We start from the raw sequence: 24838 nt of genomic DNA, 5'->3' as shown, positions 1-24838 counted from the left end.
GAGGAGGGGCATAGAGGGAGGAGCCAGTGCACACCAGTAGTCTTAATTCTTTCTTGGAGTGCCCAGTCTCCTGCGGAGCCCGTCTATTCCCCATGGTCCTTACGGAGTCCCCAGCATCCACTACGGACTACGAGAAATAGATTTACCGGTGAGTAAAATCTTATTATAATTGAAGAAACCCTTTGCCTACTTACTGAGGTAAATGGAAAAAGCTGTATCAAAGCAAAACTTCTGTTTCTAGACATTAGGATGCAATACATTCACTGTTCAGAAACACACAGGGCTCCACCACCGCCTTCTCCACATCCAACACATTAAATATTTCGTCTACCAGTATTTGAAGTAAACATTTTATTCTTGCCAGTGTATGTATGTATGTGTGTATATATATATATATATATATATATATATATTTATTTATTTATGTATGTAATATATATATATCTAATCAGAACTGATAAAAATAAGTGACAGCCTGTCATCCCCATTGTTCTACACCCTATGCCCTGTGGCTTTTTACATAAAAGAGCCTAGTTTTGTCTATTACTAATTAGAGAAAAGTCATTAATCACACAACTTTATGCTTTGTTTCTTTACCATCTTGATAACAAAAAGTGACTTACAGTAGAATATAAATTACTATTTTTATTATAAAATACCTAGGGGTCTATTTCTAATGTATTTTTAGTTAATCCTTTAAAAATTTGGTTTTCTGAGATTCACCACATTATTTAGTACAGGGCCATTTTTATGACTCATTGGGGGAAATTCAAATGTTTGAAAAGTCAGTTGGGTGTCTGTTTTTTCCTGTCTATTAGATAGGAAAAAACAGACACCCAACTGACTTTTCAAACATTTGAATTCCCCCTTAGGATACTTTTCCCGCAGGCAGTGCTTACACATGCACTGCTCAGTGTGCAATTTGTAAAGCCCAAGAAGTATAGTGATAGCTACAGTATCAATAACACTATACTAAAAAAAATGTATTGCCCCAAAGCTACGTCTAATGACCATAACTGGTGGCTAAAAGAGAAGTTATTTCATGTTGTGAAATACTTAAAATTGATAAATATGCTCCCAAATCTGTTAAGTAATATAAGCAATTTGCATGCTTCTCTCAAAGATGCTGTCTCTCTAGACCTGCTTAATCCCATTCAAGGAAGCAGTTAACCATGGCCTCCAGTTTGACATTGTACATACTTGGTCAAAGCTACAGAATTTCTGGTAGACCAGATCTGTCAAGGGAATACATATGATATACCAGCTGTTGGGATCTTGAATGCCTGGTTCCCAACAGGCGGTATATTAACCGCATACCCTGTCAAGGTATGGTAAGAAATTTGCTGATCCCTCTCAGCAATGCCCTCCTCTAGTCGTCTGACAAGGCCAATTTTTTTGAATGCACTTTGTTCCCAAACTCAGTCCTTAAGACACTAGTAACAGTTAATGTTTTAAGGATATCTTTGCTCACATACAGGTTACTTAAGTAGTACCTTAGTCAGCTTGATAATACCATCTGTGCACAAGCATGGATATCCTTAAAACCTTGATTGTTAGGGTACCTTGAGGACCGAGTTTAGGAAACCCTGTATTTAATGTAAGGTCTGATTAAATAACATATGCTAGTGTGCAAAGGAATGCACAGAAATGCAGTTGTTTTCAGTAAAAGGAAAATTACTTTCTGCAGAGGGGTACAATGGTATTCCACAGGGAATAACATCGGGGTGTAGAGTTGGATCTTGATCCGAGGCACCAACAGGCTAAATCTTTGACTGTTCCCAGGATGCATTGCACCGCCTCCTCTATAGCCCCGCCTCCAGGCACTGGAGCTCAGTTTGTAAGTTGGTGCCTTCAGAGCAGGCAGCCAACAGGTGGGGCTGCGCTAGGCAGCCCTGAAAAGAGATTTTTTTAAAAACTTCAAGGGCCGCCGCACTTTTATGTCAGTCTGACATTCAGTGCTGTGGCTTCATCACCTCCCCAGCAGCGCTGCATACTCCCGCGGCCTGGTACTTGCGGCGGAGGCACACTGGACTTTAGGCACACACCGCTGACGCTCTCCTGGATCGCGTGGCTGCACATCAGGGAGGAGGTAAGAGGGTCTCACAGGTGGGACCCGCCAGTTAATCGCAATCCAGTCGCGGTCCCAGGAGATGGACCGCACCGCTGGCGTGGACACTGTACTGCACAGGGACCCCGCTATATCCACCAGGACAAGGGAGCACAGGTCGGATTTACTAAAATCCATTTGTTATATGCTCCACAGTACCCGGTGGTGAGGACCAGCATAGGGGATAAGGCACTGACCTGTAGCCCCTCCCCCAGCTCCAGGCGCCATCTACTGCTGGTGTTCCCACCCTGGAGCTGCATTTCACTCTCCCTCACGCCCTGACTGAGATTTTGGCACCATCTTCATTACTAGCTGGGCTGATCTCTGGGACTGCAGGGCACTCTCTCCTCTGTAAATCCACCTGCCTCATAAGCGCTGTGCTTTTACAGACACTTCAGTATTCTACATGTCATTTTAGACAGTGTTCGTTAAGAACAAGTGTACTGCTATCTGAATGTTTGGTACAAGTATTCTGTGATATACATCCAGTATCTACTGTGCATTGTTATAGCTATACTCATACATAGTTATATGTAAATTACCAGTCTGATGCAGTGTTATTGTTATTGTTGGCACACTCAGTCACATTGTACATGTGACTGAGTGAAGCCATTTATTGTCAAAAAACTGTGTTTACTCTTTTTAAATCATAATGACAACATAAACTACCCAAATGACCCTGATCAAAAGTTTACATACCCCAGTTCTTAATGCCGTGTATTGTCCCCTTTAACATCAATGACAGCTTGAAGTCTTTTGTGGTAGTTGTGGATGAGGCTCTTTATTTTCTCAGATGGTAAAACTGCCCATTCTTCTTGGCAAAAAGCCTCCAGTTCCTGTAAATTCTTGGGCTGTCTTGCATGAACTGCCCGTTTGAGATCTCCCCAGAGTGGCTCAATGATATTGAGGTCAGGAGACTGAGATGGCCACTCCAGAACCTTCACTTTATTCTGCTGTAGCCAAAGACAGGTCGACTTGGCCTTGTGTTTTGGATCATTGTCATGTTGGAACGTCCAAATACGTCCCATGCGCAGCTTCCGGGCTGATGAGTGCAAATTTTCCTCCAGTATTTTCTGATAACATGCTGCATTCATCTTGCCATCAATTTTGACCAAGTTTTCAGTACCTTTGTAGCTCACACATCCCCAAAATATCAGCTATCCACCTCCGTGTTTCACAGTAGGAATGGTGTACCTTTCATCATAGGCCTTGTTGACTCCTCTCCAAATGGAACATTTATGGTTGTGGCCAAAAAGTAAAATTTTGGTCTCATCACTCCAAATGACTTTGTTCCAGAAGTTTTGAGGCTTGTCTCTGTGCTGTTTGGAGTATTGTAAGCGGGATGCTTTGTGGCATTTGCGTAGTAATGGCTTTCTTCTGGCGACTCGACCATGCAGCCCATTTTTCTTCAAATGCCTCCTTATTGTGCATCTTCAAACAACCACACCACTTTTTTTCAGAGAGTCCTGTATTTCAGCTGAAGTTATTTGTGGATTTTTCTTTGCATCCCGAACAATTTTCCTGGCAGTTGTGGCTGAAATTTTTGTTGGTCTACCTGACCGTGATTTCGTTTCCACAGAATCCCTCATTTTCCACTTCTTAATTAGCTTTTGAACACTGATGATTGGCATTCTCAATTGCTTGGATATCTTTTTATATCCCTTTCCTGTTTTATACAGTTCTATTACCTTTTCCCGCAGATCCTTTGACAATTCTTTTGCTTTCCCCATGACTCAGAATCCAGACACGTCAGTGCAGCACTGGATGAAAGATGCAAGGGTCTTTCAGGAGTCCAGAAACTCACTGACCTTTTATACACACACACTGATTACAAGCAAACAGATCATAGGTGAGGATGGTTACCTTTAGTAGCCATTCAAACCCGTTTGTGTCAACTTGTGTGCATGTTATCAGGCCAAAATCTCCAGGGTATGTAAACTTTTGATCAGGGTCATTTGGGTAGTTTCTGTTGTCATTATGATTTAAAAAGAGTAAACACAGTTTTTTGACAATAAATGGCTTCACCCAACCACTAACCATGAGTGAAAGAAAAGTTTGTGAGTTGTCATTCATATTCTCTGACAAATGGGCAGAAAATCACAAATTCTGCTAAAGTATGTAAACTCATGAGCACATATATATATATATATATATATATATATATATATATATATATATTGTAACACAGAATATACAATTTGGTATATTTACTGTGTTTCAGTCACTTCATATCGCTTAAATCCTTTGTTTTGTGTCCTGTGTTTACTGTCACATAACATAGGGTTTTTTTTGCAGATATTGTGTTTGTCTGGCTATATTGTACCGTTACGCCGTATGGCTACTTTCCCTATAATGTCTGCCACGCAGGGCTGTAAATCTGTAGACGCTTCTGCTTCCTGCAGTACTTGCACCACGGATTTACCTGAGGGGGAAGTTTTAGTTGCTGGTGCAGGCGCTGAGTGCCATACACCCAGTCTACCTGCAGTACCTGTGGCCTATCAGGACCCACCTTGGGCAGCGTTCTCAAGTATGCTGAGTACACTTGTGACACGTCTTGCGCCCCCTGTGGGACCTTCTGTGCCATTGCAGACACATTGTCCCTGTAGTTAATCTGCCCTGGGCGGATGCTATGTCTACCCAATTACAACAATTAAATCAATCCTTGGTTAGACAGAAATCTACCCCATGCCCCTCTGGGGCCAAAGGATCATTTAAAAGGGCCATTTCTTACTCACAATCTACTAATATTTCGGATAATTCTTCCGATGAGGATGGGGAAAATACTGATCCGTCAGACACTGATTCAGTTGCTTCTGATGAGGAATCTACAACCCAGCTTGATGTTCCTGACCTGGTGGAGGCTATTAAGCTAATTCTTCAAATAAATGATGACATTGAGCCTACTATTGTGTCTAAGAAACCTGATAAGTTTAAACATCAGAAGGTTGCTAAGGTAGTCTTGCCACATTCTAACCATTTAATTGACATATGTCAGGAATCCTAGTCGTCACCAGGAAAGAAATTGTCCCTGTCTATAAAGATGCTAGCTCATTATCCTATCCCTGCGGAGTTGAGTAACAAGTGGGAAACTACGCCGCCGGTGGACTCTCATGTTGCCTGTCTTGTGGTGTCATCTACTCTGCCTGTCACCACTGTCACCTCACTGAAGGAACAGACGGATAAGTGTGTGGAGCGATGCCTGAAGTCTATTTACTCTTACTGGTGCTGTACATGGACCCACTATGGCAGCCTCCATAGGTATTGAAGCATGGGTTCAGGCAATTGAGGATGAGCTACTTCAGGACTTTTCTGACACTGCCAGACAATTTCTTATATTGTCTTATATTACCACAGCCTCCCACTATATTCAGGAGGCGGCCTCTGATGCAGGTGTATTGGCAGCCAAGGCGTCTACTACGTCTATCCTGGCTTGTCGAATTATGTGGTTGAGGTCCTGGAAGTTGGACCTGGACTCCAAAAAGACTTTGGAGGTGCTCCATTTTAAGGGAGATATCCTATTTGGTGAAGATCTGAACAAGATTGTAACTGACTTGGCTGCTGCATTTCCCCCATATACTAATCCTTCTGTTCCGAAGGCTAAGAGTACCACCTTTCGCTCCTTTCGACCTCCAGGAAAAGCAAAGTGTCAGGCGTATCCGCGACAGGCTCGTGCTTCCAAAACCACTAAATCTAAACAATCCTGGGCCGCCAGTCAGCCTGTTTCCAAACAAGACATGCCTGCTGCAGGATGGGACCGGGCCTCCCCCCGGGGGACCCTAGGGTGGGAGGCCGACTTCTGCCGTTCGCCCAGGCCTGGTTAGATCACTTCGGATGCCTGGATGCAGGAATTTGTCACTCACGGGTACGCAATCTCTTTCAGGAGACGTCCCCCTCCCCAGTTTTGCACCACGGATCAGTTTTGCACTGCGGATCCGTTAAAAGTGTAAGCTCTACACTTGGTTGTACAATCCCTCCTGGATACAGGAGTGGTAGTGCCGGTGCCTCTGTCTCATTGAGGCAGGGGATACTATTCGACCCTGTTTCTAGTTCCGAAGTCAAATGGGTCCTTCCGGCCTATACTCAACCTCAAATCATTAAACAAGTTTGTGAGAGTATCCAAATTCCGTATGGAATCCCTGCGCTCTATAGTGCTGGCCATGGAACCCGAAGACTACATGGTATCCCTGGACAAACAGGATGCTTACCTGCACATACCTGTTGCCATGTCGCATCAGCAATATCTGCGGTTTGCTATTGGCAACCTACATTATCAATTCCAGGCACTGCCTTTTGAACTGGCCACGACCCCTCGGATCTTCACCAAGGTCATGGCCGTGATGACGCTCTTCTCCACCATCGGGGAATCGGGATCCTGCCATATCTGGATGACTTGCTGATCCCGGCGAACTCACAAGAGATTCTTCTCAGCCATATGGAACTGACGGCCCAATTCCTACAAGCCCACAGATGGCTCATCAACTGGAAAAAGTCCTCGCTGGTCCCTACTCGGAGCATGGTGCACCTTGTCTCCAGAGAAAGTACTTAAACTTCAGGACAGGATCAGATTTTTCCTCTCGCCCAAGAGTGTCGATACACTTAGTGATGCAAGTACTAGGCCTCATGGTGTCGGCTTTCGACATTGTGGAGTACACTCAATTTCATTCCCTCCATCTCCAGAGGTTAATCCTTTCCAAGTGGGACAGCCTGCTTCATCGGATCAGGTCTGGGTTCGTCTGTCACTGAGCTGGTGGATACAGGACCAACAGTTGTGCAGGGGCCATCCCTTCTGGATCTCCAACTGGGTCCTCTTGACAACGAATGCCAGTCTGCAGGGTTGGGGCGCGGTGTTGGAGCAACACTCTCTTCAGGGTCGGTGGACCAGGAGGAATCTCTACTGATAAACTTTCTGGAATTGCTGATAGTGTTCAGTGCGTTGACACTGGCCCTGCCTCTGGTACAGAACAGTCCTGTTCAAGTACAATCAGAGAACGCCACCACGGTGGCGTACATAAATCATCAAGGCGGCACTCGAAGCCGCATGGCAGTGCTGGAAGTATCAAAGATCCTCCTTTTGGGCGGAACGCCATCTGCCAGCAATATCGGCAGTGTTCATTCCCGGAGTACTCAACTGGGAAGCTGATTTCCTCAGTCGTCGGGACGTTCACGCCGCAGAGTGGAGTCTACATCCGGAAGTCTTTCAACTCCTAGTGAACAAGTGGGGCCTACCAGATGTAGACCTGATGGCGTCTCGACACAATCACAAGGTTCTGGTCTTCGGATCAAGGACTAGAGATCCTCAAGCAGCGTTCGTGGATGCACTGGCAACTCCATAGACCTTTCGGCTGCCATACGTGTTCCCTCCAGTGTCACTCCTGTCCAGGGTACTGCGGACGTTCAAGCAAGAAAGAGGAATACTACTCCTAGTCGCTTCAACATGGCCCAGACGGCATTGGTTCTCAGACCTGCAGGGTCTCTCGATAGAGCGTCCTCTTCTACTTCCTCAACGCCCAGACCTCCTTGTTCAGGGCCCTTGTGCCTATCCGGACCTGGCCAGACTGGCTTTGACGGCGTGGCTTTTGAAGCTTCACTCCTGAGGGCCAAGGTATTCTCTGAGGCGGTTATTCAGTCTATGTTGGAAGCCCGTAAACCGGCTTCTGCACGGATTTATCATAGGGTCTGGAATTCTTACTTCACCTGGTGTGCTGGTAAGAATTATGATGCATATACTTTAAAAACTTCCAGACTTTTGGCTTTTCTGCAACAGGGCCTGGACTTTGGCTTTCGTCTGGCCTCCCTCAAGGTTCATATTTCTGCCTTGTCTGTGTGGTTTCAGAGGAAAATTGCATCTCTCCCTAACGTTCATACTTTCACTCAGGGTGTTTTACGGATTCAGCCTCCCTATGTCCCTCCTGTGGCTCCATGGGATTTGTCTGTTTCGAATGCTCTACAAGAGTCTCCATTTGAACCTCTTGAGTCTGTGGACCTTAAATATCTTACGCTCAAGGTCGTGGTTCTGCTGGCTATTGCCTCTGCTAGGAGGGTGTCGGACTTAGGCGCTTTGTCCTGTCGTCCACCCTTTCTGATTTTTCACCGTGACCAGTCTGTTCTTAGAATTCGCCCTGGTTATCTATCTAAGTTGGTATCATCTTTTCATCTTAACCAGGAGATTGTGGTTCCGGCCTTTATCTCTTCTGGTTTCTCCTTCAAAGAGCGGCCTCTGGATGTGGTACGGGCTCGTAGAGAGGATTGCCTCCCTCAGGAGGTCAGATACCTTTTTTGTACTTTATGGTTTTCACAAACGTGGCTGGCCTGCGAATAAGCAGACCTTGGCCAGATGGATTAGAATGGTGATTGCACAAGCCTATGCTCAGACTGGGCTCCCAGCTTCTGCTGCTATCAAAGCCCATTCTAATCAGTCTGTTGGACTTTCTTGGGTGGCCCGCCGTGGTGCGTCAGCTGAACAATTGTGGAAGGGCGGCTCCTTGGTCCTCAGTGAACACGTTCATCAGGTTCTATGCTTTTGCACTTCCGCCTCCCAGGATGCTTCCTTTGGACGCCGGGTTCTTGTACCCGCTACAGTGCATCCCTTCCCATGAGGAACTGCTTTAGGACATCCCTGCTGTTATTCCCTGTGGAATACCGGTCTACCCCGCTGCAGAAAGAGATTTATGGTAGACTTACCATAGTTAAATCTTTCTGAGAGGTACACAGGGATTCCACAGGGTGCCCACCCTGACGCACTTAGCTTCTTTGGGTTTGTATGACATTAGCCGATAGAACCACATTGTCACGACAGGAGAAGGGACTATGTGACTAACATCTACCGTCTTTTGACTGCTACTGCATTGGACTGGTTAATGAAACTGAGCTCCAGTGCCTGGAGGAGGAGAGGAGGCGGTGCAATGCATCCTGTGAACAGCAGTGTACCTTGCAGAAAGAGATTTAACTATAAGTCTACCCTAAATCTCCTTTTTACCTCAAAGATATTAGTACTTTAATCTTTCCAAGCACAAGGCAATGAATATGGTACACCTATTTCCTCTTTGTAGGCTAAGAGAAAACTCTTGTTTGTTTGTTTGTTTGTTTGTTTGTTTGTCTACCACTACTTTGGATGATATCCAATAAGCCGTGGTAATTCACTTAAGCTAATTAACACACACACCCCAGTTATTCATTTGCCGCCGAAGTTGGAGTCTGTGAATTTATCCTGAATCCTGTGTGTTCTCGCTCGCAATTACAAAGTTTTCAGCTAAAAAAAATGGGTAATATTTGTATAGGGAGAGGAAAGCAAATTGGCGATTTAAAATAACGCAAAATACACCAGTTTTTCTCATCTGAAAATACTTTGGAGCTAACTGGATATCCCTCTTTGTCTGTTCTGTATGTAATATTATCGGTCTGTCTAATCATATTGCCCACATCCCTTGCCAGTGGGTTATGGCCAAGCTATTGTACTGTGTCAGGGTTATCCCCCCAGTACCTTAGTACTGTTATAGATACTAGAATAAAATCTATAACATGAATGTTTTTACATTTTCATCCCTTAGCTAATGGTCTAGCTGTAGCATGTTATATCCAAGCAAAGATGATGTAAGTCGGTGCGCAGAAGTTTGTACTTGTTAATTAGGTGGGTTGGGAACATTCTTTGGCAAGTGCTGATTGGGCACACAAGTGTACCTAATTGTGCACCAGAGGCTCAGAGCAGAAATTTAGATTTATTGTTAAATGACGGGGATGTAAAAGGTGCATGCTCTCTGCATTCCATAGTGAGCACATAGCATTTTGCTAACTGCAGAAGGATTCAGGGCAGTTGGGAATGCTGTAAACGCAATCTCGTCCCTATACTTTCAGTGACACTCATTTTGTACTTTTCGGCTGTACTTTTACAGAAATAGCAGCATTATAGTCATACTTCAATGGATTGAAAATATTTAGACACAAGATTTCCTTTCACTAATATAAAACTGAAGTTTGACAAATGGGTATGGGTGGACTTCCAGTTGTAGCGCTTGTTAACTTTACTGTCTCCCTGTATGTCCAGCCCCAAAACTCCAATAACTAGATAGGAAAGTCTGAACAATTTTATAGATGGCACTGCTTGAAATGGTACAGTATGTGCTATTAAATCATATAAATGTGGAATTTATATGAATACATATAAAAATGGAATATGAGATAAATATGCGAAAACCAAATATTGTTTATCAAATGGAATGAAAAGGTCATAAAGTGCTGTATTGCGCTAGCTTACTATAATGAGTTATGCTTAGTGATTGAGAATACATTTTTAGGTGTTCGTCTCATCGCTTAGCAGTCGAGTTTTAATTTAATTTTTTCTAACTTTACTGCATTTGACACACAAATGCCTGTGAGCAAGGCTGGACTTGTATTGTGCAAGCGTGTAATTTCTGTGGTGGTTTTTTTTTTTTCTTCATAACCCTTTAATGTTAGTGGTGTTCAACATGTTTTAATAAGATTGTATGACTGTTCTACAGTAAGTAAAACAATTTGATTAAGAATTAATGTTGCATTTTGATTACAATGTTCCTGGGAAGAAAGTAGGAATTAAAACTGCAGAGGTAAGTATGAAATCATTATTTTTTTAATATATTGGGGAATATTCAATTTGCTACAGTAATTTTTTGGGATGAAAAAATACATACGTTTATCACGATTTTTTTCCCCCCTATGTTTAGCTTTGGGCGATTTAATAATTCCCCGTTTTTTATTTTTTCACCCGAAAAACTTTTGTGTTTTTGTGAAACAACGGGGCTGATGGGGCTGGTTATCTGGCAGGCAGGCGGAAAAAAATCCCTGATGACTGCCGGCTCCGGGCACAGTTGAATTACCATAGCTAATTGAATATCCCCCATTGCCTATGATACCATTAAGTGCAGTAATGTAAAACTTGTGTGTGGAGAGTGTGACATGCAGTGTTTTGTTTATTCCAACTATTCCAGGCCTTACTACAAACTCATGATGTGGTAGCCCATGAAGTTTACAGTGACGAAGCACTAAGAGTTACGCCACCTCCAACCTCTCCCTACCTAAACGGAGATTCTCCAGAAAGTGCAAACGGTGACATGGATATGGAAAATGTTACACGGGTCCGCTTAGTCCAATTCCAGAAAAATACAGATGAGCCAATGGTGAGAAGTTACCATACATTTTAATCTGCCTATTCTTTTATATTGCTCTACTTCAGCTTTTTCCAATAGATGACCTGTTTGTACTCTTGTCCCTTTCATCTATTTGTATTTCTAGGACATTACCTCATTAATTGACCTTGGTGGTTGTTGGTACACCAGTGTAATCCTTTCAGTTCACTGCTCGGTGGGGGTAATTTTAGATCTGATCGCTGCTGTACATTTTCGCACAGCAGGCAATCAGATCCAAGCTGCGCATGCGTATGCACAGCAATGCGCAGGAGTGACAGACTGCTGCAAAGCGGATCGCCAGTCAGTGACTGGTTTGTGCGAAGGATCCATTTGCACAGGTGTTCGCAAGGAGATTGAGAGGAAGAGGGTGTTTGTGGGTGTCAACTGACCATTTTCATGGAGTGTTTGGAAAAACGCAGGAGTGTCCAAGCGTTTGCAGGGAGGGTGTCTGACGTCAAATCTGGTTCCGAACAGGCTGATGTGATTGCAGCGGCTGAGTAAGTCCTGGGCTGCGCAGAGACTGCACAAAATCAGTTTGTGCAGCTCTGCTACACATGCCATCGCACACTTGCACAGCGGAAATACACTACCCCTGTAGGTGGCGACTATCTGATTGCAGGGCTGAAATAATCGCTGCCCAGCGATTAGGTCTGAATTACCAACAGTGTATTGTGCTTATCCTTAAGATAGTCATACATGTTGATTAATAATGCTGGGCATATACGTGCAGATAAAATGCCTGTGAGACTGACTAAGCTTTTCATCTGACAGTCTCCACCCCTGCAGGTATTGTGGACATACAATGCGAGATCTGTCACAGTGTAGTGGACATGATATCTGCTCTCATCCCATGGGGAGGAGACATTACGTTACGTGTGCCCGATGCAACCAACTTTGATCTGAGAAAATTTCACATTTCATGGAGATGCTAGAGCAGTCATGGCCAACCTGTGGTTCTCCAGCTGTTATAAAACTACTAGTCCCAGCATGCCCTGCTACACTTTTGCTATTAGGAAATGCTAAAACTGTGGCAGAGCATGCTGGGATTCGTAGTTTCATAACAGCTGGAGAGCCACAGGTTGGCCAGACCTGTGCTAGAGGATATGGCTTGCCCAATCAATCAATATTTTTGGATCTATTGCCCACATACATTAAACAATTATCTGGGCAATCGGACAATATTGGGTGGATCAGCCAGACTTGTAGCATGTATGCCAAGCTTAAAAGGTTGATTTCAAGATGTTGATGTCTGAGAAGATTGTTTATTTGGCTCTACATGTTTTGTACAGTAAGACCCCCCCTCATGTGCCTTAGATGTCATTAGACTCTTCCATATACCTTTTTTATGTCCCATACTCTTCATATGCCCTCTTATATGCCATCATTCCTTTCCACATGCCCCTTTATATGCCATCTGCACAGCATGTCCACTTATGTAGGGCATCAGTGTCTTCACATGCTTACTCTCCATTTCCCTGCACCCAAATAGCTACTTACCTCTCCAAGTTAATACCTGTCTCCATGTAGCCCATTACCCAATTCTCCCACATACTAAGGGTCCCCCCATCTTTTCTCATCCTGCCCTCCTACATATCTTGTTCTGACAGAAAGTACATCTGCTTTACAAAACTACGTTCCTGATCTGCGCTCAGATCCTTGACACAAATGCAACATCCATCTAATCTGATGTCATCATTACTGCATTCCCCACCCTATATTCAAAGTACCAAAGGAAAGGAACAGAACCCAGCATTGGTCTATATTGAATAGAAAATTGGTAAGCCAGTATACACAAAATAATGGTATTAATGCCTATTAACTATAATAGTATTCATTCTGGCACCCTGCACCTGTCACAATCCATGCAGTTTCTCTTTCCTGCCTGGTGTGTCGTTATCTGCTCTGGTGCTTCTACCACACTGTGATCTGTATCTGAGATACAACTTGGAGACTTGGAGAGGAACTACACGGGTTGTGACAGGTGCAGGTTGCTAGAATGAACACTATATAATATACTGGCAATGATCACTAGGAGTAGAACATATGACTCTAGAACAATAAAAACTCCTTTGGTGGGGCACTCCTAAATAAAACCTACATTTTATTTGCATTAACAGCAGCAATTAACAACAATACAAACACTTAACAAGCAATAATATCACACGTATAATGAAGGGTATAAATGTACCCACATAAATAGTGTAACAGGCAAAAATATATTTATTTATAAGCAGTTTGGATAGTGTGTGTGGGTATACTATTATAAAAGCTTAACCCACAGTATGTTATAAAGAAGAAACAACAAAGCTCTATTGTCAGTATATTCAATTTAATTGATACTCCACTTAACTAGGTATTGGAAAATGTGTGTTTTTATAGTTTGAAAAAGTTTGTCGGTATTATAAACCACACAATATAAATTGGTGAAGATAGAGTAAAAATGCTGAGTACACAGGGTGGTGCCCCTTCTGCTTTTTACTGCGTACCACTAACGGCAGATGAGAGAGGGGAAGAATAAACCTGTGCTGACACAGCTGGAGGAAGCAGTATCATATCTGCTGTCAGCGTCACTGCTCAGTGACTCACATTTGATTCCGTGTAGACAGACTTCAACTATTCAGCTCTGCTAATGAGACTATGATTAAATGACAGAAAAAGACAGACCATAATGTGCTCAGTTTATTTTAATCAGTACTCAGAGTCAATATTGAAAACATGGGGTCTGATTCACGTTCAATTTGGTCTCAGATGGGGCTATGTTTGGTGATCTGCACTGCTCATATGCTCTGATGGTCTTCAGATAGGTGTCTCAATGCAACTTGATTGACAGGCTGCATTCATTTGGGGATGGTGAAGTGGACTGTTTTGTAGAAAATGGAGGTGTATTAGTTCCATTCTGGATGCGTGCCGAAGCCAGAGATCCCATATTCAATGGCCTTGGCAGATTAGTTGCAGAGGACATTCTTAGCAACCTTAGGTGGTGATCTTGTTTCTACGATGCTGCGCATTTTGACACATGCAGCAGATATGAGAAGTCAGCGGTGGGTGTCTCATTACCATTATCATAACTTCTCCGATCCACTAGGACTGATGACACGGCACCGGTCCCAGTTGTCCACCTCTGAATCAGGTCCATAGTATGTTAAACACTGATTCATAAATTATTATTATTATTAGCAGTTGCTTATATAGCGCAGCATATTCCGTTGCGCTTTACAATTAGAACAACAGTTATAGAACAAAACAGGGCAAAGACAGACATAGCGGTTGGAAGGCCCTGCTCGCAAGCTTACAATCTATAGGGAAATAGGTATTGATACACAAGGATAGATGCTACCTGTTATATAATGTTTCCCCAGATTGCTAGGTTCTTAGTGGGTTGTATGATATGATCACCCAGCAATGTTGGAAGACAAAATGTGAGGTTATGGGGACTGTGCAGAGGGAATGTAACTGGATAGGGAAGCATTGAAGGTTATGTGTGTGGGTCAGGAATTTGGTAGGCTTGTCTGAAGAGATGAGTTTTCAGGGAACGTTTAAAGGTTTGGAGACTAGTGGAGAGTCTTATTGTGCGTGGGAGGGCATTCCACAGAGTGGGTGAAGCCCGGGTAAAGTCCTGTATTTGCATAAAAGCAAGGCATTAATGTGTACAACAATTTTACATACATTGTAAAAGGTACAAAATTACTATTTGTGTAGCAGACGAATATTCAAGCAAATGGTAATATGAAACTATAAGCTACTGATTGCTAAATATTAAGTAAATACCTACAAAAAAAAATAACAAGATGTGGGCAATTTATTTGCAACAAACAAACAAAGTTGACATTTGTTAATTATTGATTTGTTACAATCAGTCTGCAAAATGCAGTAAAGGGCCCTACACATTGCACAATCCGCCGCCGAGCCGACGGCTGGCAGTGACGGGGAAGTGAAGTTTCTTCACTCCCCCCGTCACCCGGCTCCATAGAAGTGCAGGCAAATATGGACGAGATCGTCCATATTGGCCTGCATGCACAAGCGACGGGGCACCAGCGATGAACGAGCGCGGGGCTGTGCATCGTTCATCACTGGTACCTCCACACTGAAAGATATGAACGGTATCTCGTTCATTAATGAATGAGATCGTTCATCTCTTTCACTAATATCGCGCAGTGTGTAGGGCCAATAAGTTATATGGCAACAGCTGTTCAGCTAGGCACACACTTGTACACTCATGCATTTGCTGCAGATTTTTTTCCTTATATGAAACATGTTCTGTTATCCAATCAGATTATTTTAAGAATATCTCCTTGATCCAAATGTAATTAGTGTAAGATTTTTGTTTGGAATTTTTTTTTTTTTTTTTTTTTTTTTAAGATTCTAGATTGCGAATAATAAAATAAAAATCTATGGGGTCAATTCAATGAGTCGCAAGGGGGGGCAATTTGCCGTTGTAACAACATGGAAACTCCAGTAATGGCCCGGCGTCTTGCTGCCCGATCTCCTTGGATAGATTTTTGTATGCAGCCCTACGGGTCTGTGAAACAAGAATCCACGAGTTAGGTTGCACCATAAGTGCAACATGTAGCCACACTTGCGGGTGGGACAATGGTGCATCTAATTTAGTTTACCCCTATATATTGTAGATCCCATGTCATATTTTGTTCTTTCTTTTTTTCTGTACTTTAAAACCAGAATTTGTCATTTTTCCATTCTGCAATTTTTGCTACAATTGTGTTCAAATGTTCCAATGATTCTGAAACTCTGTTCAGTCTGTTTATAATACTTATGACCATATTGCTTCTGGATAATAATTATTATTATTATTATCCTTTATTTATATGGCGCCACAAGGGTTCCGCAGCGCCCAATTACAGAGTACATAAATAATCAAACAGGAAAACAGCAACTTACAGTTGATGACAGTATAGCACAAGTACAGGGTAAATAAACATAGTTACATCAGCAGATGACACCGGAATAAGTATCAGGTGGCAGAAGACTGCTGGATGTGGTACAGTTGAAGATTATTAAAGTAAGACAAAGGATAAGCACATGAGGGAAGAGGACCCTGCTCGTGAGAGCTTACAATCTAAAGGGGGGGGGGGGGTAGACAGACAGGGGTGACACAGATTGGGTACATAGAGAATGTGGAACAGAGGCTTAGGATGAGATTTGGCTGCGTTTGGTGAAGAAGTGGCTCTTGAGAGCCCGTTTGAAGTTTTGTAGAGAGGTGGATAGTCTGAGGGGGAGAGGTAGGGAATTCCAGAGAAGTGGTGCAGCACGTGAAAAATCTTGGAGGTAGGAGTGGGAGGAAGTAATCCGTAGGCAGGAGAGTCGTTGTGCATTAGCAGAGCGCAGAGGACGGGTGGGAGTGTAAAGGGAGATAAGGTCAGAGATGTAGGTGGGAGAGGAGTGGGTGAGGGCTTTGTAAGCGGGCGTGAGAAGGTTGAAATGGATTCTGAAAGGGAAGGGGGAGCCAGTGAAGGTCTAGTAGGAGAGGAGAGGTAGACGTAGTGCGTTTGCTGAGGAAAATGAGCCGGGCAGCAGCATTGAGGTTAGATTGGAGTAAAGAGAGGTATTTGTCAGGAATGCCAGTCAGGAGGAGATTACAGTAGTCCAGTCTGGAGATGACCAGTGAGTGGATAAGAGTCTTAGTAGCATCCTGGGTCAGAAAGGGTCTGATCCTGGAAATATTTTTTAGATGAAAACGGCAGGTTTGTGTGAGGTGCTGAATGTGTGGTTTGAAGGAGAGGGAGGAGTCGAGGATTACTCCAAGACAGCGCACTTGGGGGCTAGAGGAGATAGTAGTGCCAACAATAGATAATGAGATTGTAGGAGGTGAGGTTATGCGGGAGGGAGGGAAGATAATCAGCTCGGTCTTAGACATGTTAAGTTTAAGAAAGTGCTGGGACATACAGGAAGAGGTAGCAGAGACACAGTTGGAGATACGAGTGAGGAGAGCAGGGGAGAAGTCTGGAGAGGAAAGATAGATTTGGGTGTCATCAGCATAGAGATGATACTGGAAGCAAAAAGAACTAATGAGCTTACCTAGTGAGGATGTATAGAGAGAGAATAGAAGAGTTAGTGGAAGTGAGGCGGAGGTGGAGTCATGAGAGGAGACAGAGAATGAATGGTCAGAGAGGTAGGAAGACAGCCAAGAGAGGGCAGTGTCACGCAGACCAATGGAGTGAAGGATTTGCAGTAGTAGAGGATGGTCCACAGTGTCAAAAGCAGCAGAGAGATCAAGTAGAATAAGTATAGAGTAGTGTCCCTTAGATTTAGCAGCATGGAGGTCATTGCATAATTTTGTAAGGGCAGTTTCAGTGGAGTGGAGAGGACGGAAGCCAGACTGGAATGGGTCAAGTAGTGAGTGTGAGGAAAGAAAGGAAATAAGGCGGTTGTAGACAATACGCTCAAGGAGTTTGGAGGCAAAAAGGAGGAGAGAGATGGGTCGGTCGGTATTTGGAGAGAGTGTTTGGATCAAGGGTAGGTTTTTTAAGAATAGGAGAGATGAGTGCATGCTTGAAGGCAGAGGGGACAGTGCCTGATGAGAGGGAGAGATTGAGAAGGTGGGAAAGATGGGAACAAGCAGAAGGAGAGAGGTAGCGGAGGAGGCGGGAGGGGATAGGGTCAAGTGGGGAGGTGGTGAGGGGAGAGGAATGAATGAGGGCCATGACTTCCTCTCCAGATGCATGGAAGAAAGATGTCAGAGTTGGTGGGAGGGATGGGGAGGGGAGTAAGGGATGGTCTTCCACTGCAACATTCACATATAGCCATATTTTAATATGACAACTACTGTATTATATTGAACTGTTATGATCTTTAAATGCACTTTATATCACCCTACTATTCATTTATGACTTATACCATTCTCTAGTGACAGAACTATGTTCATTTTGTTTGTGGTCAACCAACCTATAAAATTAGCCTTTTTTTTTTTTTTTTTTTTTGGCAAGTTTGCTTTTTTTTTTTTTTTTTTTAAGATAGTAAGTTTGAATAAAGGAAACAAGACAGTGCTCTGTGAATATAATTCGGTTATCTTTTTTTTTTTTTTCTGATTGCAAATATATAAACTTTTATACATGTGTGTTCAACAGGGAATAACACTAAAGATGAATGAACTAAACCATTGTATTGTTGCAAGGATTATGCATGGAGGAATGATTCACAGGCAAGGTACAGTAACTGACTTACAGGTTCTAGAATTGTATATATGCTTCAACGTTCATACAGTTGCTTCCTCATTCACATGATTGTTTTTGCTATTAGCGGTTGTAAGAGTCTCTACCAACCAAACAAGCCTTCAATCTTTTTTGCCAAAAATGCATTTAGTAGTACCTAGGACGCACCAGGAGACTGTGATGATTAATTTGATATGCAACACTTGTATTTCAGTGTCTGAATCTGTATCTTAATAATGGCTATTTCTGCAATTTGTAGGGAATATGTATGTAATGTTAATCAGGGGCCTTAGGCTTTGTTTTTCTAAGAATGTTATTTGAAGATCCTGTGCTTAAAAAAAAAATGGTACACAAAATGTAATAATTTGCCTTTAATTAAAGTTGGGAGGGTTCTGTGATAGCACTTGTGCAGCCAAAATATATTTTTGGGAAGATACTTTGAAAAACTGCTCCCTCTGGCTTTATCATGCATGGAAATGGCAGGATGCAGGTCTTGCTTTTCCATTCAATCAGTACACTTTTAATAAATGTCTTGGAGACTTGTGAGTGCTCTTATTTCTCATCTGTAGGTAATGTTTTAGGGTATGCCTTTAAGTCTCCTTGATATTTTCTGAATTCAGACACTGGCATTTTGATATCTTTAATAGTACAACTTAAACCTGTCCATAACATGAGCAGATCCAACGTGGGAGCCAAGTGACCCGATTTATGTCCACTTTACCTCCCATGGGGCCAATCAGTTTTCTCTGACGTCCTAGTGGATGCTGGGAACTCCGTAAGAACCATGGGGAATAGACGGGCTCCGCAGGAGACTGGGCACTCTAAAAGAAAGAATAGGTACTATCTGGTGTGCACTGGCTCCTCCCTCTATGCCCCTCCTCCAGACCTCAGTTAGAATCTGTGCCCGGCCAGAGCTGGATGCACCTAGTGGGCTCTCCTGAGCTTGCTAGAAAAGAGTATTTGTTAGGTTTTTTATTTTCAGTGAGATCTGCTGGCAACAGACTCACTGCTACGTGGGACTGAGGGGAGAGAAGCGAACCTACCTGCTTGCAGCTAGCTTGTGCTTCTTAGGCTACTGGACACCATTAGCTCCAGAGGGTTCGAACACAGGGCCTGACCTCGATCGTCCGTTCCCGGAGCCGCGCCGCCGTCCCCCTTGCAGAGCCAGAAGACAGAAGAGAACGACGAAAACGGCGGCTGAAGACTCCTGTCTTCATTAAGGTAGCGGACAGCAATGCAGCTGTGCGCCATTGCTCCCACAGCACACCACACCCTGGTCACTGTAGGGTGCAGGGCGCTGGGGGGGGGCGCCCTGGGCAGCAATTATAATACCTTTTGGCACAAATTATACACATAATACAGTCTGGCACTGTATATGTGTGCAAACCCCCGCCATTAAGTCACACAAAACGCGGGACAGAAGCCCGCCGCTGAGGGGGCGGGGCCTTCTTCCTCAGCACACCAGCGCCATTTTCCCTTCACAGCTCCACTGGAAGCAGCTCCCCAGGCTCTCCCCTGCAGTATCTGGATACAAGAAGGGTAAAAAAGAGAGGGGGGGGGCACTTAAATTTAGGCGCAAATAAGATAAGTAAGCAGCTATTGGGAAAAAACACTTATAGTGTACATCCCTGTGTTATATAGCGCTGTGTTGTGTGCTGGCATACTCTCTCTCTGTCTCCCCAAAGGACTTTGTGGGGTCCTGTCCTCAGTCAGAGCATTCCCTGTGTGTGTGTCGGTACGGCTGTGTCGACATGTTTGATGAGGAGGGTTACGTGGAGGCGGAGCAGAGGCAGATTAGTGTGGTGTCGCCCCCGACGGGGCCGACACCTGATTGGATGGATATGTGGAAGGTCTTAACCGACAGTATCAACTCCTTGCATAAAAGGTTCGATGACGCAGCAGCCTTGGGACAGCCGGGGTCTCAGCCCGCGCCTGCCCAGGCGACTCAGAGGCCGTCAGGGGCTCATAAACGCCCTCTGGCTCAGATGGTAGACACAGATGTCGACACGGAGTCGGACTCCAGTGTAGATGAGGATGAGACAAATGTACAGTCTACAAAGGCCATCCGATGCATGATTACTGCAATGAAAGATGTATTGCACATTTCTGACGTTAACCCGGTTACCACCAAGAGGGGTATTATGTTTGGGGAGAAAAAGCAGCCAGTGACTTTTCCCCCATCTGATGAATTATATGATGTGTGTGAAGAAGCGTGGAGTTCCCCTGATAAGAAACTAGTGATTTCTAAGAGGTTACTGATGGCGTACCCTTCCCCGCCAATGGATAGGTTACATTGGGAAACATCCCCTAGGGTGGACAAGGAGCTCACACGCTTATCTAAAAGGGTGGCACTGCCGTCTCCGGATACGGCCGCCCTAAAGAAGCCTGCGGATAGAAAGCAGGAAGCTATCCTGAAGTCTGTGTATACACACTCTAGTACTCTACTGAGACCTGCTATTGCTTCAGCCTGGATGTGTAGTGCTGCAGCAGCATGGACTGATACCCTGTCAGACAACATTGATTCCCTCGACAGGGATACTATTTTGCTAACCATGGAACATATAAAAGACGTCGTCTTATATATGCGGGATGCCCAGAGGGACATTTGCCTGCTGGCATCTAGAATTAATGCAATGTCCGTTTCTGCCAGGAGAGTATTATGGACTCGGCAGTGGACAGGTGATGCTGATTCTAAAAAACACATGGAGGTTTTGCCTTATAAGGGTGAGGAATTGTTCGGGGACTGTCTCTCGGACCTCGTATCCACAGCAACAGCTGGGAAGTCGACTTTTTTGCCTCAGGTACCCTCACAGCCTAAGAAAGCACCGTATTATCAAATGCAGTCCTTTCGGCCTCAGAAAGGCAAGCGGGTCAGAGGCGCATCCTTTCTGGCCAGAGGCAGGGGTAGAGGAAAGAAGCTGCACCAGGCAGCCAGTTCCCAGGAACAAAAATCCTCCCCTGCTTCCACTAAGTCCACCGCATGACGTTGGGGCTCCACTGGCGGAGCCAGGTGCGGTGGGGGCGCGTCTCCGAAACTTCAGCAACCAGTGGGTTCGCTCACAAGTGGATCTCTGGGCTGTACAAATTGTATCTCAGGGATACAAGCTGGAGTTCGAGGCGACTCCCCCTCGCCGTTACCTCAAATCAGCCTTGCCAGCTCCTCCCAGGGAAAGGGAGATAGTACTGGCGGCAATTCACAAGCTGTACCTCTAGCAGGTGATAATCAAGGTCCCCCTCCTTCAACAGGGAAGGGGTTACTATTCCACAATGTTTGTGGTACCGAAACCGGACGGTTCGGTGAGACTCATTCTAAATTTAAAATCCTTGAACACTTATATAAAGAAGTTCAAGTTCAAAATGGAATCGCTCAGGGCGGTTATTGCAAGCCTGGAAGAGGGGGATTTTATGGTGTCGCTGGACATCAAGGATGTTTACTTGCATGTCCCCATTTACCCACCTCACCAGGAGTACCTCAGGTTTGTGGTACAGAACTGTCATTACCAATTCCAGACGTTGCCGTTTGGTCTCTCCACGGCTCCGAGAATATTTACCAAGGTAATGGCCGAAATGATGATACTCCTTCGAAGAAAGGGAGTTATAATTATCCCGTACTTGGACTATCTCCTCATAAAGGCGAGGTCCAAGTTGGTCAGCGTAGCACTCTCTCAGGAAGTGTTGCAACGGCACGGCTGGATTCTGAATATCCCAAAGTCTCAGCTGATTCCTACGACGCGTCTGCTTTTCCTGGGAATGATTCTGGACACAGAACAGAAGGTGTTTCTCCCGGAGGAGAAGGCCCAGGAATTGTCATCTCTGGTCAGGGACCTCCTGAAACCAAAACAGGTGTCGGTACATCACTGGGATCTGTTGGACAAATGGTCAGGATAGCATCTTCAGATGCATCGGTTGATCACCCTGTCCCCAAGGGCCAGGGTGTCTCTGCTGTGGTGGCTGCAGAGTGCTCATCTTCTCGATGGACGCAGGTTCGGCATACAGGACTGGGTCCTGGTGACCACGGATGCAAACCTCCGAGGATGGGGGGCAGTCACTCAGGGAAGAAACTTCCAAGGACAGTGTTCAAGTCTGGAGACTACTCTACACATAAATATATTGGAACTAAGGGCCATCTACAACGCCCTGAGTCAAGCAGAGCCCCTGCTACAAAACCAATCAGTACTGATTCAGTCAGACAACATCACATCACGGCGGTCGCCCATGTAAACCGCCAGGGCGGCACAAGAAGCAGGATGGCAATTGCAGAAGCCACAAGGATTCTTCGATGGGCGGAGAATCACGTGCTAGCACTGTCAGCAGTGTTCATTCCGGGAGTGAACAACTGAGAAGCAGACTTCCTCAGCAGGCACGACCTCCACCCGGGAGAGTGGGGACTTCATCAAGAAGTCTTCACACAGATTGTAAATCATTGGGAACTGCCACAGGTGGACATGATGGCGTCCCGCCTCAACAAAAAGCTAAAAAGATATTGCGCCAGGTCACGGGACCCTCAGGCGATAGCTGTGGACGCACTAGTGACACCGTGGGTGTACCAGTCTGTTTATGTGTTCCCTCCTCTTCCTCTCATACCCAAGGTACTGAGGATAGTAAGAAAGCGAGGAGTAAGAACTATACTCATCGTTCCGGATTGGCCAAGAAGAAATTGGTACCCAGAACTACAAGAAATTATCTCAGAGGACCCATGGCCTCTGCCTCTCAAACAGGACCTGTTACAGATGGGGCCCTGTCTGTTCCAAGACTTACCGCGGCTGCGTTTGACGCCATGGCGGTTGAACGCCGGATCCTAACGGAAAAGGGCATTCCGGATAAAGTGATGCCTACGCTGATAAAAGCTAGGAAGGATGTGACAGCAAAGCATTATCACCGCATATGGCGGAAATATGTTGCTTGGTGTGAGGCCAGGAAGGCCCCAACAGAGGAATTCCAGCTGGGTCGATTTCTGCACTTCCTACAGTCAGGGGTGACTATGGGCCTAAAATTGGGGTCCATAAAGGTCCAGATTTCGGCCCTATCTATTTTCTTTCAAAAAGAACTGGCTTCACTGCCTGAAGTTCGGACGTTGTTACAGGGGTGCTGCATATTCAGCCCCTTTTGTGCCTCCAGTGGCACCTTGGGATCTTAACGTTGTGTTGGATTTCCTGAAATCACACTGGTTTGAGCCACTTAAGACCGTGGAGCTAAAGTATCTCACATGGAAGGTGGTCATGCTGTTGGCCTTAGCTTCAGCTAGGCGTGTGTCAGAATTGGCGGCTTTGTCATGTAAAAGCCCATATCTGATCTTTCATATGGACAGGGCAGAGTTGAGGACTCGTCCCCAATTTCTCCCTAAGGTGGTATCAGCGTTTCATTTGAACCAGCCTATTGTGGTGCCGGCGGCTACTCGGGACTTGGAGGACTCCAGGTTACTTGATGTAGTCAGGGCTTTGAAAATCTATGTAGCCAGGACGGCTGGAGTCAGGAAAACTGACTCGCTGTTTATCCTGCATGCACCCAACAAACTGGGTGCTCCGGCTTCAAACCAATCTATTGCGCGCTGGATCTGTAACACGATTCAGCAAGCATATTCTGCGGCAGGGTTACCGCATCCTAAATCAGTAAAAGCCCATTCCACAAGGAAGGTGGGCTCTTTTTGGGCGGCTGCCCGAGGGGTCTCGGCTTTACAGCTTTGCCGAGCTGCTACTTGGTAGGGTTCAAACACATTTGCTAAGTTCTACAAGTTTGATACCCTGGCTGAGGAGGACCTTGCCTTTGCTCATTCGGTGCTGCAGAGTCATCCGCACTCTCCCGCCCGTTTGGGAACTTTGGTATAATCCCCATGGTCCTTACGGAGTTCCCAGCATCCACTAGGACGTCAGAGAAAATAAGAATTTACTCACCGGTAATTCTATTTCTCGTAGTCCGTAGTGGATGCTGGGCGCCCGTCCCAAGTGCGGACTCTCTGCAATACATGTATATAGTTATTGCTTAACTAAAGGGTTATTGTTATGAGCCATCTGTTACTGAGGCTCAATTGTTGTTCATACTGTTAACTGGGTATAGTTATCACAAGTTGTACGGTGTGATTGGTGTGGCTGGTATGAGTCTTACCTTGGATTCCAAATCCTTTCCTTGTTGTGTCAGCTCTTCCGGGCACAGTTTCCTTAACTGAGGTCTGGAGGAGGGGCATAGAGGGAGGAGCCAGTGCACACCAGATAGTATCTATTCTTTCTTTTAGAGTGCCCAGTCTCCTGTGGAGCCTGTCTATTCCCCATGGTCCTTACGGAGTTCCCAGCATCCACCACGGACTACGAGAAATAGAATTACCGATGAGTAAATTCTTATTATTTATTGTGCTTGGCAATGGGCGTGCCTTTTCTAATAAAGTAAAGTGACCCGTTGTAGCTGATAATTGT

General features: G+C 44.8%; 1 protein-coding gene across 13 annotated transcripts in view; it reads left to right on the top strand.

The window, feature by feature from the left end:
• Window positions 1–24838, top strand: part of CASK (calcium/calmodulin dependent serine protein kinase) — an 887710-nt gene that overhangs the window by 720084 nt on the left and 142788 nt on the right. For all 13 annotated transcript variants that reach the window (XM_063955614.1, XM_063955617.1, XM_063955611.1 and 10 more), the window contains 2 exons: window positions 11068–11256; window positions 18348–18426. In XM_063955614.1, coding sequence (XP_063811684.1) covers window positions 11068–11256; window positions 18348–18426 — 268 coding nt within the window. The remainder of the gene's footprint in view (window positions 1–11067; window positions 11257–18347; window positions 18427–24838) is intronic.

Source organism: Pseudophryne corroboree, chromosome 2 (genome assembly GCF_028390025.1).
Source record: "Pseudophryne corroboree isolate aPseCor3 chromosome 2, aPseCor3.hap2, whole genome shotgun sequence".
Classification (NCBI taxonomy): Eukaryota; Metazoa; Chordata; class Amphibia; order Anura; family Myobatrachidae; genus Pseudophryne; species Pseudophryne corroboree.
Note: the sequence above shows the minus strand (reverse complement) of the source record. Positions and strands in the feature narration are given on the sequence as shown.